Source organism: Pseudochaenichthys georgianus, chromosome 16 (genome assembly GCF_902827115.2).
Source record: "Pseudochaenichthys georgianus chromosome 16, fPseGeo1.2, whole genome shotgun sequence".
NCBI classification, from domain to species: Eukaryota; Metazoa; Chordata; class Actinopteri; order Perciformes; family Channichthyidae; genus Pseudochaenichthys; species Pseudochaenichthys georgianus.
The window spans coordinates 25,191,440-25,205,808 of record NC_047518.2 but is presented as its reverse complement, the minus strand read 5'-3'; the positions used below and the strand labels follow the sequence as shown (position 1 = coordinate 25,205,808).

At 42.7% G+C, this 14,369-nt stretch overlaps 1 protein-coding gene across 1 annotated transcript in view; it reads right to left on the bottom strand.

Annotated features, from left to right (window-relative positions):
• The window catches only part of nphs1 (NPHS1 adhesion molecule, nephrin), a 106,961-nt gene that overhangs the window by 76,007 nt on the left and 16,585 nt on the right, over positions 1–14,369 (bottom strand). Inside the window, exon 2 of the mRNA XM_034101821.2 lies at positions 11,531–11,667. Coding sequence (XP_033957712.1) covers positions 11,531–11,538 — 8 coding nt within the window. The 5' untranslated portion in view covers positions 11,539–11,667. The remainder of the gene's footprint in view (positions 1–11,530; positions 11,668–14,369) is intronic.

Below are 14,369 nucleotides of genomic sequence, written 5' to 3'. Positions count from 1 at the left end.
CATGTGACTCGATCTGACAGAATTCTCTAAGTCATTTTAGCCGCATTATCTGACATATGCTACACTTAAAAAATAAGATTAAATGTATGCAGTGCTAGCGGGTTGCAGAACACACTGAGAACCACACTATGCCTTTTTTTGTTATTCTTCTCCAGTGCCTTCTTTGACTTTATTCCCACCCATACCTCCCACCGTGTCACTCTGACCTAATCATCCAGCGCCTCTAGTACCCCTCTAATACTTCATCCTTCATAAAATATATTTTCTTTCCTTTACTCCCACAACACTCGACAACTCCCTCCACCTTCTGAGCATTTATTTTGATCTGAAGGTGTCACATGAGCAATATCAGTGTGACTGTGCTTCCCTCCACCTGCAAACTCACAACCCCCAGAGGAACGCTCGGGAGAGTTCAACGGGCCAACAGATGGAGGCTATTGTGTGAGGGAGGGTGAGTGTGGCAGCAGTGTGGTTGTGCACGTGTATATGAAGTCTACAAGTGTGTATTGTGTATATGTGGATTTGAGCCTTTGTGTTTGGGGTGGAGGGGGGGCACTCAGCGGTTTAACACAAGATGTTTGAAATCTGTTGGCCTGACAGCGTGTCACCAGACTGCTTTGGTTAATAGAGTCTCCTGGAATGTCCTCTCCTGCAGTTTTAATGAACCCCAAGCCAAAAGGCCTAATGAAGCGTGCTCCGTTTGCCAAAACAGTCCATTGGCTTGACCTCCCCTGACCCACACCACTCCCACGCCACTTTAGGGTGGGTCTCCATGGTGACCAGCCTAAAGAGTCTACTGGACCCAAGTTGTCAAAGGGACAAAGGCGGGAGCAAAGCAAGAGAAAATAAGCAGTTAAGACAAAGAGCGTTGGCACATGTGCCTGCATACGTTTAAAGATGAAGTTGGTTTCACCAGTTTAACATCTTAAATGTTGCATACAGTATGTCCGCATCTCTTGTTATCAGGACAAAAAAGGCCAGTTAGCGAAAAGCTGCTGTTTTCTGGCCAAGAAAACATTTTTCTTAACAAGCAATTCCACCCTTGTCAGCATCCAAAAAGATTCATGATACACACAAACACACACACACACACACACACACACACACACACACACACACACACACACACACACACACACACACACACACACACACACACACACACACAAGTTGGCACTCATTGCAGTTTAACTATTCTTTGTTCCAAGAGCCTCATTATTTAATAAGTTAAGACTGTAACACTGGCAGTGTGTATTCGAGAGGGATGCCTGTGTGTGTGTGTGTGTGTGTGTGTGTGTGTGTGTGTGTGTGTGTGTGTGTGTGTGTGTGTGTGTGTGTGTGTGTGTGTGTGTGTGTGTGTGTGTGTGTGTGTGTGTGTGTGTGTGTGTGTGTGTGTGTGTGTGTGTGTGTGTGTGTGTGTGTGTGTGTGTGTGTGTGTGTGTGTGTGTGTGTGTGTGTGTGCATGTGTGTGTTAAGTATGAGTTAAGGACTAATAAAGTGTAAGGCGCCTAATTAAACAGTCTTTGTTTATTCTCTATAGCAGTTGTATAAAGTCAGCAGGCACAATACAGGGTGGTATGCCAGGTCGCTATGCTCTCATTTGAATAACTACAGACAAAGCAGGGAGAAAGAAGGGGGCAATCAACTTCAAAAGAAATTCATGCTTAATTGCAAATGTGCGTAAAAACTAGCAAAGACAAAGGAGAATGTTCTGATTAAAGATGCATTGAACCTTGTTTGCAATCATGCACAACATGTGTCTGATCTTATTTGAAAAAGGTACATTACATATCCTGGAAAGCGATAGATAACATTGATTCAATTACATTTATTAGACTTTTGATAAAGTCTAATAAATGTAATTTATTCCTTTTGCCAACAGGTCCTAAATAGGGAGTGTGGATTCTGTCGAGACTGAAAATTGACTAAACCGTTCTCTCGACTGAATAACTTTGGATCAATACATTTGTTGTTTTGTTTCTTTGCTTTGCTGCTGTGAATTGTTGAGGCAGCACAGCACTATGAAGTCAGAATAACAAGCACAGATGCATTGGTTCCTTTTCAGCTGCAAACATATAAAGACACAAACAGCACATGGATGGTTGGACTTTTTTAATTATAATGTGAGTCTGTCCTGAGACCCCTCCACCACTCCCCAACACACCCCCCTTTAAGAAAACAGGCTGGAAAACCTGAATGGGCAATCAGTGCTGTTCCGCCTGTGCACATTCCTGAATTCAGCACTCTAATAGTGCCATTCATTATAAGCCTTATTAAAATAAACACAGACTTGATGATATAATAACAAATAAGCCAGGCTGCACATACTGTCATAATCGACAGAAATTGAAAGTGCCAAGAAGCTATATATTACCACAACCTGCTTCTCTCTCCTTCTTCTCTCCCACACACAAACACATTCACCCACTTACACACACAGAAACACACACACCAAAACACACGTTGAAATAAAAGTAATCAAGGTTATTTAAATGAGTGTGCAGGCTGCATAAACACAGCAAACGGTAAAGAACATTACAGGCTATGCATTCTTAATCTCACAAGGTGGTGAGAGGGTGGGTGGTTAGGGTCCATTCACAAACAGTTTTGACCTCAAGTGGAGTATATTCATGTTACGAGACCACACATGGCAAGAAATATGCAGATCTTTACACAATAAAGAATATGAACTGCACGCCTAACATGTGTTTCGCTTTATGTGCTTATTCTGTGCAATGCTTTAATTTTAATGCTCTCTATCTTTTTTTGTCACCAGAGTTAGGACCTCAGTAAGTATTGCTCATAAAAAGCATCCAAAAGAAAGCGTGTCAGGGGATGTCGGGGGCAGGATTTGAGATTTAGTGTGATCTGCCTGTGAGTGTGAGGGAGGGACTGTGGGGTTCCTGAGTGCTACCAGCTGACGTTCCAATCCAAAGACTAATTGATTAAAGGTTTATGAACATGTGTGTATGGAGATGCTATTGAGAGTGCATGGCAAATATACGCCATATGGGCTAGGGATTGCACCTCAATTACTGTGAATGGGGTAAGTGCGCTATTTATCAGCGGCGCCTTTCCGGCTCACATACTTTATGGTTAAATCTTTGCAGTCAGGCCCTGGATGTTGTAGAATCCCAGACAGCCATACCGAATATTTCAGCATATATAAAATGGGAGGCCATTGGTTGGAACATTGGTAACAATTTGGGAAACCTGTGATTTGTATTTACTCATTAATACACATTGATTTAAACCAATAGCTACAAAAGCTGTATCGACATCACATAATATACAAGATGTATAAACACGGGCTGGTAAAATAACTAATCTATAAGCAAGCTAGACATAAAAGGTATGCTGTTATCACAGGTGGCTGACAGAAAATTAAAATAGGCTATAAATAAAATATATAATAACGATTTGACATTTGGCAATATGCACCTAGTTGTGTACTCCTGCATGTCTAAAGCTCATTATTTTGTGTATTTCATCTTGCTGTTTTAATTTGTACAAAAACTTAAATCCAAAATAGATCTTGTTGTCGCTGTGAGGTTTCACGGCAGCCAGCGGTGACTGCAGGGAGTCACTGGAGGTCCCCTGCTCAGAAATAGTCCAGCATACAATTCCCTTTAGAACCACAAATTGCCATTATTGCACTTCAGTTGAATATGGATTAAACACTTGAGATATAATCATTCGACCTTCTCACTTTCCACAAAAAGGCAAAAGAGCATCTTTCCACAAATATCCGGTTTTTTGTAGTGCATGTATCTGCCACTAACAAAAACAGTTGTCTGTTATATGCTAAATTACAACATCCCAACTCCCATTATAACAAAGGAAGTTTGACAATAGGTATGATTTCAAAAAATGATGTTTTTTTACATCAAGTAGTCAGTAATCAATATCAATGATCAATGTCTATTTGCAATCCACAGGGGATTTGTATCAAATACATCTAAAATGCAATTCAAAGTTTCTTGAAACAAAACAAATATTCTGCTTGTGGAGAGTGTATTTGAGGCTGACACTGTGGATTCATTCAATGCTACGCAGAACTTCAGTGCCAAAGTGAGGATTAGGCCTATTTCATAGTGCTCTGTTTTATTGTAGTGAAAATGTGCATTGGGGGCTACTGCTGGATGAATCAACGCTACCAAATTGAACTAATTGCACTGTTGCCTGCCCAATGGGCCCCGTCTGGGACTCAGGAGAGCAAAGAGCTGAGAGCAGGCGAGTACATTACCGAGTCTGACTAATTGCGCACCTGTGCCTGCCCAGTTGAGTCTGCCGGGGATTCTAGGGAACGATAAAGAGCAAAACTGGAAACATATGAGCGAGGCAACAGGAGTTAAAGTTTACAGATCATATCCATCTACCTATCCATTCATATTGATTGGTCAAGGGATGTTTAAAGTCTAATATAGTGTTGCACTTTAAATACAGTGTCAGGTTCCACTCCATATGTTGGATGAATTTGCACCTTCAGAAGTATATGTATTTCTCACTCAGGTTCTGAAACCTGGCAAATGTAATCAGGACCGCAGAAAGCTTACACACCTTCCGGCGCAGACTGAAAACTCATCTCTTTCGACTCCACTTCGAGCGATAGAATGACTAACAAAGAACTGCTAACAGAGCACTTATATACTAATAAAGGACTGGCTTAGCCAGTTGAGCAGCACTTGAAACGATTGGCTCTTTGAAACCTGATGTTCTTATATGATTCTGTTTTCCTCAAGGTTGTGTCTTCCTGGTCGAATGTACTTATTGTAAGTCGCTTTGGATAAAAGCGTCAGCTAAATGCAATGTAATGTAATGTAAGTGGCCTGTTTTGTCACCAGCTCAAATATCCGACCTCAGCCCCCTCTCTTTTTCTGTTGTCAAAAAATAAAAAATAAAAACGAAAAGAGACATGAAGTGACTGCTTAGGTGCAACCGAGAAAGCATTGACTCTGAGATACTCTGAAGTTCTGAATCAGACTGTTTCCAATTTCAGCGCCGTCTGCTTTTAGTTACCTGAAGAGTGGAGTACCACATGATGGACATTATATGGAAGCTATAGTATAAAATAAAAAAACAGCTATGGAATATCCATTGAATCTGGTTTCTGTAACTTGAGGCTGTCATACCTGTTCCACAAAGGGACAACAACTTTTCTTCATGATAATTTCTTTTAACATTTAGTTTTATAATTTCACTTTATCAATTCTGTTTAAATTATAGAACTATGATAATTGTTTTCCAAGGTTTTCATGTACTGTTTATGAGATGTTGAATGTTGTCTTCACATTTAAAGTGGAGGACAATAGAAAGAAGGTGGGCAAAGAGAGAATTGGAGAAGGAAGTGAGCAGAACAAAATGAGAAGAGAGGAAGCTGTTGTCTGACCAGAAGCTTCCTGGACAGAGCAGAAATGATCTCTGAATCTCACAGCATGAATTCCACACACCCCTCATCACACAAACAGCATGCATCCTGTGCACGTGCCTTGTAGCCAACACACACCATGGCTTGGAAACACAAACAAACACACACAAGCAAGACCTCAAACTCTGACCGATATGGTGTCCACAGTGATCTCAATATAATCCCAAAAGATTTGTCTCAATCTGGAGGCAAAACAAACTATCAACAAAAATCCTCGATAACTTTCCAACTCTAACTAAATATATTCCTGAAGTTGCTGTTCTTTTTGGTCGACCCAGAAATGTCAAATTAAATTCATAAAACAGCTGCCCGACTGTAATTTAAAGATGCTGAATCTTGAATATCCAAGCATGCAACATCTACCTCCATATAATCATCAGCTACCTGATTGTGCCTTTTACCAGGCAGGAAATCACTGCTCCCTTTCCCCTGGCCCAACACATCCTCACTCCCAGGTCGGCCTATGTTGACGTTATGTCAAGTCCCCTGCCGGCTTTTTCCAACGCAAGGGGGGGGGCCTTAGCGTCCATTTTCAACGCGAGGGGGGGGGCCTTAGCGTCCATTTTCAACGCAAGGGGGGGGCCCTTAGCGTCCATTTTCAGCTTTCCGGGATGTCCATGTGCTTCTATGGACGCTCATGGAAGCACGGCATTCGTTTGTGTCAACTGCCCTTAAAGGCAATGAAGACACTACACTACCCAGAATCCCCAGCTATCGTTTGGACTACACCATGTGCTCTGTTTGACAAACCCCGTGATAGTCCTCAAGCTCTGTGATTGGAGAGTGTGCTCCGAGGGTTACCGAGCCTCGAACAGCACTTGAAATGGGATGGAACCACGGCAGACTGTTCAAAACTGGATTTGAACGGGTCCACCGCGTCCCCCCCCCCCCCTCCCCCACCCCGTCCCCAGAACTACACATGCTGGCTATTCTGTTTCGCAACATGTTCTCTATGGCACGTCTCTACTGGGAGTTGTAGTTTTAAAAGACGTTTTCGTATTTCCCATAATAAGAAGTTGCCAGTATTAAACTGTGTACATCCCTGGAGGTTTAGGGGACAGGAAACACTCACATTTAAAACATATAATTAATAAATGGGTGAAAATTGCTGGTGCCCATAATGGGCAGTATTAATATATATACCCACACGCCAGCTAAGGTCAGAAGAGCTTTATTTAACAGCTGGACTTATGTTTGTGACCCCTCCTGTTGTTAATTGATAACATTACATTACATTACATTAATTGATAAGCCTGAAACATGCACTTGTCAAGGTTCATAGGCACATTTTGCAAATATGGCAGTAGCCATCGATCAGCTTAAGATAAGATATACTTTATTGATCCCAAGTTGGAACATTTGCGTTACATCAGCATGTGTAACAGTTAAATCTGCAGTGGTGTTTATTTGAAAATCATTTAGTATAATCACACAAATTCTGTGTTTTATATTTAACAATTCTGTGTTCTTTATTTATTGATTGTTCAATACCTGACAAGGCCGGAGATGAAATATCTGCATACATCTTATAAGAGCATAATACATTATGTATAATATCAGTTAAAATAAGTGCTTCAACATAGTTAACATTGCTGGAGGTATGCACAAATATTGATAGATGTCTTGTAATGCACTATTGAGGAACCTGCGACCCAAGTTTTTCATTCAGTGCAGAACTACACCATAGTTGTGTAGGCCTATATGATCTGTCAATAAACCTTAGAAAATCTTGAAATCTTGAACGGGATGTGCAAAATAGTCATTATATACAGTCTTTAATTAACTATTAGTAGAGAATAACGAGTAATGAATATACTTTATAGGGATCCTATTAATATCTAATAATAAAAATAATGAAATTCAATAACATGCTTTAACCACCAGGTGTCTCTTTATATCATCTGTGCACCTTTATGGTGTAAATACAGCCTATCTACCAATTGGATCAAATATAAAAGTGAGCCGAATTAGTGTTGATACGGCAAAGAGACGTATTGTGTGAAAAGAAATGTAAGATGTTGTTTAATGGCTGATATATTTATGATCCACGTCACGTTTTCAGTTCCTCATGTTTGTCTTCTCATCAGGGCTCTATAAATACAGAACTACGGCAGATATGTAATATTTAATGCAGCCGAACCGTGTATTACAATGCCGTTATGTGATGACTTTCAAAGAGAAAAGCAAGCACACTCGGAATAAGGTATTATTTTCTTTTCTTTAAACGTTTTCGGTCTGTTTCCGGTATTTGTTAATGACGATGTGCTGTGAGATGTGAGACTGGAATTGCACAGGGGGAAATAACGTATCTTTAGATGCGGATTTTGTTAACTAATATGTTTGCGCTGTGGACCAACACGATACATTGACGGGGAAGGGGGTAGCAATAAAGATAACACCATTAAACAGTTACACAACATAACAGAAATAATATCGATAGCAGCGTCCCTAGCAACCACCTTGGTAACAATGAAAACGTTGGACGCAATTTCCTGAAGTAATCTTCGTAATAACTAGCAAACTAAAGATCATGTACATCCACTGCACACATAATCTGAAATAACAACTCATATTTCTCGCATCAAATGACATCAAAACGCATTTTAATAGCCAAACTAACTTTAAAATAGGCATTTTACACCCAGAATAAAACGAAGTTCGGCCATGTTTTCTTTTTCTGCAGGGAGAAATGATAGCTGGGGATTCTGGGTAGTGTAGTGTCTTCTGCCATCATTTACTCCGAAAAAAGATTTGTTTCTCCGAATCGAAGGGGAAAAATACAAAAGCATTGCACACAATTTAAACCAATCAATGTTGTGTAATTAACAAGGATAATCTGGTGTTTTTTAGTCGATGAGTAGTGCAGATATCACTGTAAAATCAATCGTCAGTAAGGGGAATATTTACTTCCGGGTGTACAATTCTCCGCTATCCAATGAGAATGGACGCTCACATTTCCTTTAAGGGCAGTCGACACAAATGAATGCCGTGCTTCCATGAGCGTCCATAGAAGCACATGGACATCCCGGAAAGCTGAAAATGGACGCTAAGGCCCCCCCCCTTGCGTTGAAAATGGACGCTAAGGCCCCCCCCTTGCGTTGAAAATGGACGCTAAGGCCCCCCCCCTTGCGTTGGAAAAAGCCGGCAGGGGACTTGACATAACGTCAACATAGGCCGACCTGGGAGTGAGGATGTGTTGCCTGGCCATAACACTTTTTTTGAAACTGTGCGTAAATACGTACTTCCACTCTGTAACCATCTGTTCAACTTTGCCGTGGGACCTTACCATTGTCTTCACCTATGCATTTCTACATCTACAGGCACAACACATATCCACTACATCTGCCATGTTTTCTCTGTGACTTGGTGTAATTGTGGGCCTTGTGTATTGCTGTTGGTGACCCCACCTTCATTTTTATTACACCTTCTGCTTGTATCTTGGTAAGGTTAACACACCTCTCAAAGGGTATGATGTGCTGCACCTTATGTAAGAGATATAACAAAGAAATCACCATCTGTATGGGTTTGTAAGGAAGGGGTTGTGTGTGTGCACCTATATCCCTGAGCATGAGGGCACAAAGCCATCCCCTTATGGCCTATTGTTTTGGAAGGCTACGACTCGTGCTCCCCTCCCCTAGATGTTGGGGGAATAGAGCACAGTCTGGCTAATATTTAACTAATGACTGTGCCTTCCAGACTCGACCGCCCTCCTCTCACCAACTGCCAGACCTGAGCCATCTCTGCAGTAAACGTCACTGAAGTGTGGCTGTGTGAAACAGAAAGTGCACGGATGGGGCTCTGCACAGCATCAGGGGAGAGGGGTATGGGAGAAAATAACTGTTGGAGAGCCCATAAAAGAGCTGTGAGTAAGGGAGAGATAGATGCACAGTGTTGTGTGGGAGGCCAATGAGTCCAGCAGTCTGAGAGAATGCCATATGCTACCTTGAGGCAGGCAGAGTCTGGCGTAAGGAGAAGCAGAGTTAGAAAAGAGCGGCTGGTTTCCATCAGCACTGATATTATGTGTCTGGCATTCACATTTCTCACATTTCTCACCAAGGAGCACACTTATAGATGGAGGCTATATGCCACTGAGAGGGGAAACAAGAGAAGGGGCTGAAAGATGGAGAGGAAGGGAGGCACAGAGATATGGAGATTGAGTGAAAAGGCATAATTAGATAATGAGGTCTGTGATCATCAAGTGGGAGAGACAGAGGAACACAGAAGTCTGTAAGGACAGAATAACAGAAAGAGCGGGAGTTAAGAGGAAGTCTGGGAAATGGGGGACGGAAAGGCGGGAACATAGATAAAAGATAAAGCACAGCTGATTATTGTTTTGGTGTCACCAATGTGGACTGAGGCCCCCTGTGCTGCCGGGCAAATGTAGTATTAGTCACTTCAATAAGTAATCACCCTGGGAGCATGTCTCTGCAGCCATGCTCTGACCCATTTCTTGAACATTTTTCTCAACAGTAACATTCCCACAGAGCCCCTCTTCTTCCATACCTTCATTTAGGGAGGTGGGGGTGGCCGCCCAAATCCTCTGGGTCAAGCCTGGTCATTTATTAGCCCCATAAAAGTAATCGTGCTGCTCTTCTCAAAGGCTGGAAACCATGCGGGGAGGCAGAATAGCGGCTCGGCTGTGGCCCAGTGGGCCCGGCTGACTGTCTGTCCTTGTGAAATATGAAGCCCATATGTAGGACGGCCATCTGAAAGAGAGACCCAACAGGGTTCCTTCAGGCTTTGATGCTCATCACCACAAAAGCAGATGGCGGTGTCCTGGTCTTAAAACTTTTTTTGCAACAATCCCCCCCTCTTCTTTTATCCAATCCTATCTGGCCTATTAGCCCCCTGCCTGTCATGGTCTAGCAGCCTATGCTTAGCCCCCGGGGGGCTTCCAGATCTATGGAATGAAGTCAAGCTTCCCTATTGACACAGGTCTCGCTGGATAGCTTTGAATAGAATTCAACCGAGTGAAAAGGCATGTTTTAGAGGACAAAATGGAATAAGGTGTTGGATGGATCAATACTGCAGGGTTGTTTTGACTTGAAATGCTTTGCTCTCTATGTGCTCAGACAAAGCAGTGCTGACTGCAGGTGGCAAAGAATGTTTCCGGACATTGAGTAAAAAATAACAAAGGCTGTTTAATGGAAGAGAAACCTGCGTGCATCTGTGTGAAAGATTGGGATCAAAGTAGAGGGATAACCCGCTGTGTGTGCTCGAAGTGTATGCCTTCCCTCTTCATTAAAACGGAGGATTTGTCACTGAGGTCCACTCCAAACCTGTGCTGCTCTCACCCAAGCAATATCGGCACCAGAAAGGCAATCAACGACTTAAAGTCAGGCACAATGTAAATAGGTCTAAGGAGCCCATCTGTAGTAATCCAACAGTCCCTCCTGCACCAGCCTGCGCTCCGTCTCTCCGTGGCACAAGCCAATTAACTGTTAGACTCAGAGTCGGGGATGAACACCCTAATTGATTACATGGCAATAGTTGATTCAATTATCAATTTGGGCACAAAAAGCTGAGCGGAGGTGTAAAGCCCGGAAGTTGGCTGAACGACTTCTTCAGTAACTTGGCAGCCCAATTGCTGTGTGTCTTTGTTTAAGCGCAGGAATGGAAAGTAAAAGGAGGGAGGCACGGAAGCAGAGGCCGAGGCAGGCAGACTGACACTTGCTGTAGCTACTGCAGGTTGTTTACTCGCAGTCTCTGACTTACACCTCTCCTCTGCCTCTTCTTTCTCCTCAACACAGACATTCTTGGCTGCCTGAAGTGCACAGGGAAAGTCATACACACAGGCAGAGAGGCACACATAAATATAAACGCACACAAACACACACATATTTGCACAAATACCAGAAATGTATTTTATGGCATTATCGATGTAGACACATCGTATATATACAGTGACATTTACATATAAAATACCCTCATTAAAGACACACATACACACAGACAGAATAAACATGCATAATTAAAACAAAAATTAACACCTTTAGACATTTCCACTTGCACAGGGGAGATGTAGCATTTGAATCACATGAAAAAAATCACATAATAATAAACTTCTTTTGCCCATCATGCCTGTGATTCTGCTTTGTTTACCCTGTCATGGAGAGTTGCTCCGTTCGATCAGACTGGAGAGGCACTAGGTTGGGTGGTTGTGCTAACGAAGTCTCAATGTGCCGTCTGTCGACAGGGTAATTTCCCAGGATAGCATTGTGTTCTCACTTCTCCGGGTTCTGCTGGTAAAGATAGAAGAAGATCAGCATTGGAGAGGAGAAAGCAAATGGGTATACACTCCATCCACTATCCTTCCTCAAGGTCTGAGTAAAGCGCACAGCAGATAGACCATTGTATTTTTTTCTCCACATGTTGAACTAGGACTAAAATACAATTAAACTAAAGATATGTTTTACAGTATTCAGTTGGGCAGCTCCACATTAGTGCATCTGGCAATTCTCAATTAACTGCCGCACATTAACTATTACTATGCCAGAGCAAAATGATTTCACACTCCCATGTTCTCTATATTAGACAACCTACATCATTAAGCAAGTCTTTCTGCTTCAAACACAGGGCAGCATGTGAGCGAGAGCCTACCAATGTCAAGACTCTCATGCAGCTGTTTAATAATTGAAAACTTTGAATCTAATATTCATATTTTCATCTAATGGGTGGTTTTGGGCGATACTGTATGCAAGACATATGTTCTTGTTGTAAAAGAGAAAGGTCTCATTAGGATTGCGTAGAGACAATTTTGTGTTGAGTTTGGTGCCGTTTAAATGATCAAGCCCTGATGCAAACTAAGAAGTACAACAATAACATTGAAAAATACATTTATTATCTATTGTTACAAAATCATTGTTCATGCAAACGACAGAAAATATTTTTCTCTCCATTTTATATCATATTAAAACAGAACAAAACATGACAATAAAAGAATACCCCTTGGACATTGATAACTGGGATGGACATTTTTACAATTTGTTAGACCCAAAAATAAATGAATAATCAAGATAATTGCTAGCTGCAGCCCTACTGTAAATGGTGTATGCAGGAGCGGCGGTGATGCGTTTATGAGGCTCACACTGCTGCAGGCCATACTATCAAACAGAGCAAGAGGACAGTATACAGCGGCCATCGCTTCCTGTCTTTTACTGTAAAGTTTTGGCTGACAGAGAAAACCATTTATCTCTCTCATTATATACCCCCTGGCAGACTTTTGATGACTTTTCACACAATGACACATATGTTACACCCCTTTTCCATTAACAGGGAATGGTCCTGGAACAATGTGCTACTCTGGCTGTGCAGGATGGAGACGAGGAGGTGGTGGAGAAAGAATGCGCAGACTATCGGGAGTGATGGGAAGGGTCTTCATTGAACAATGTTTTTTAAGTTGTTGTAGACAAAAAGTGTGCCAAGGGGACTTCTCCATCAATCTGGCAGTGTCCACACTTTGCATGGATTTGTAAGCATGCTGTGTATGTGTGAATACAAGAGTGCGCAGCAAGGGGGTCCATGGATATAAGGCACTGCAAGTGGTCCTCCCAGATGGTTGAGTCCCACTGCTAGTAGGAGGTCTGCAGCTTTTATCTATGACAGGCAGTAGGTCTTAACATCCTCCACACACACTGCTCTGCTGCAAGCCTGAGGCCCACAGGGCTGGAGTTATGAGGGAGGCAGGGTGTCGCAACGCAGGAACAATTCCCTGCTCCCCCCTCAGTCTTTTTTTTTTTACTAGAGAAAGAAAAGACCTCAATGACAGCCGCTGCTCAGAAACGCAGGGGATGGAGGATGCTCACTTTGTTATTTGGCAAGGTCTATCTTACCTAACTGCCACACACACAGGGGCGCCGCCAGGGATTTTGGGCCCCTTGAAAATATATCACATTGGTTACTTAAACATTTTTTTCTTAATGTACTAAAATAGTTTGGGCCCCTGTCAGTCACGGGCCCTTAGAATCGTCCTAACTTTTCACCCCCTTACGGCGCCCCTGCACACACACACGCCCGTCGCCCATGAATGCCTTTGCACAGATTGACACGCACAAATGCCCCTGCATGGTTTCTTCTTCCTCGGAGGGTCGACGCTTGTCCAGAGCATCAGCATTGTTGGAGAGGCTTAGTGAAGGAGAGAATAAAAGTCTTCAAGAGGAAGAGCAGAAAACAGAGAGACAGACACGGAGATGCCAGGAGACACTGAGCTGCGGCGCATTCCTAATCGACTTTCTGCCGACTTGCAAATCCAGCATTCTCATCTGGTCTACACAAGGTCAACTGTGAGATGTTCTGAAACAAACAAAGTGAGACAGAGGGTGACGTTGGACGGGGAAGGACTGAATGAGTTACTGGTTCAGTGAATAACTGTTGTTAACAGACAGAGGTGACAGGGTCTAGATTAAGGATGCTGCTACATAAGGTGCATTTTAAAAGTTATCTGCTTCAGTGTCCTCCACAATGCCACCTTGTTACCACTCAAATCTCCAGGAAGTCATTTTTCAGGGAGGTCAGTGTGTGTCAGTGTGTGTCGGTGTGTGTGGAAATCATAGCGGATAGAGGTTATTCTTTTATCCTTTGACCCAGATTTGAGGGAGCACTGAACAGGGGACATGAAAGACACGGACCTCCCAGTGGAGCCGGGGTCATGTGCAACCTGAACACAGGCGCACACCGGCACAGCCAGCCATGCAGAAAACACCATTATGCATACACAGTCCACGCAGACACACCTAGCACATATGCTCGCAAAAGATGAATGCATGCACACACACCTTTAGAAAAAGACCATGTGATCAGGAAAACCAAAAACAGGGCATCTCGCACGGAAATACTTCCACACACACACCTGCCCCAGCTCTCACGACAGGCCTTCCCCCCTCATGCACATGGCCTATTAGTTCCAATGAGGGAATATGCAATCACTGATTATTATTGGCAG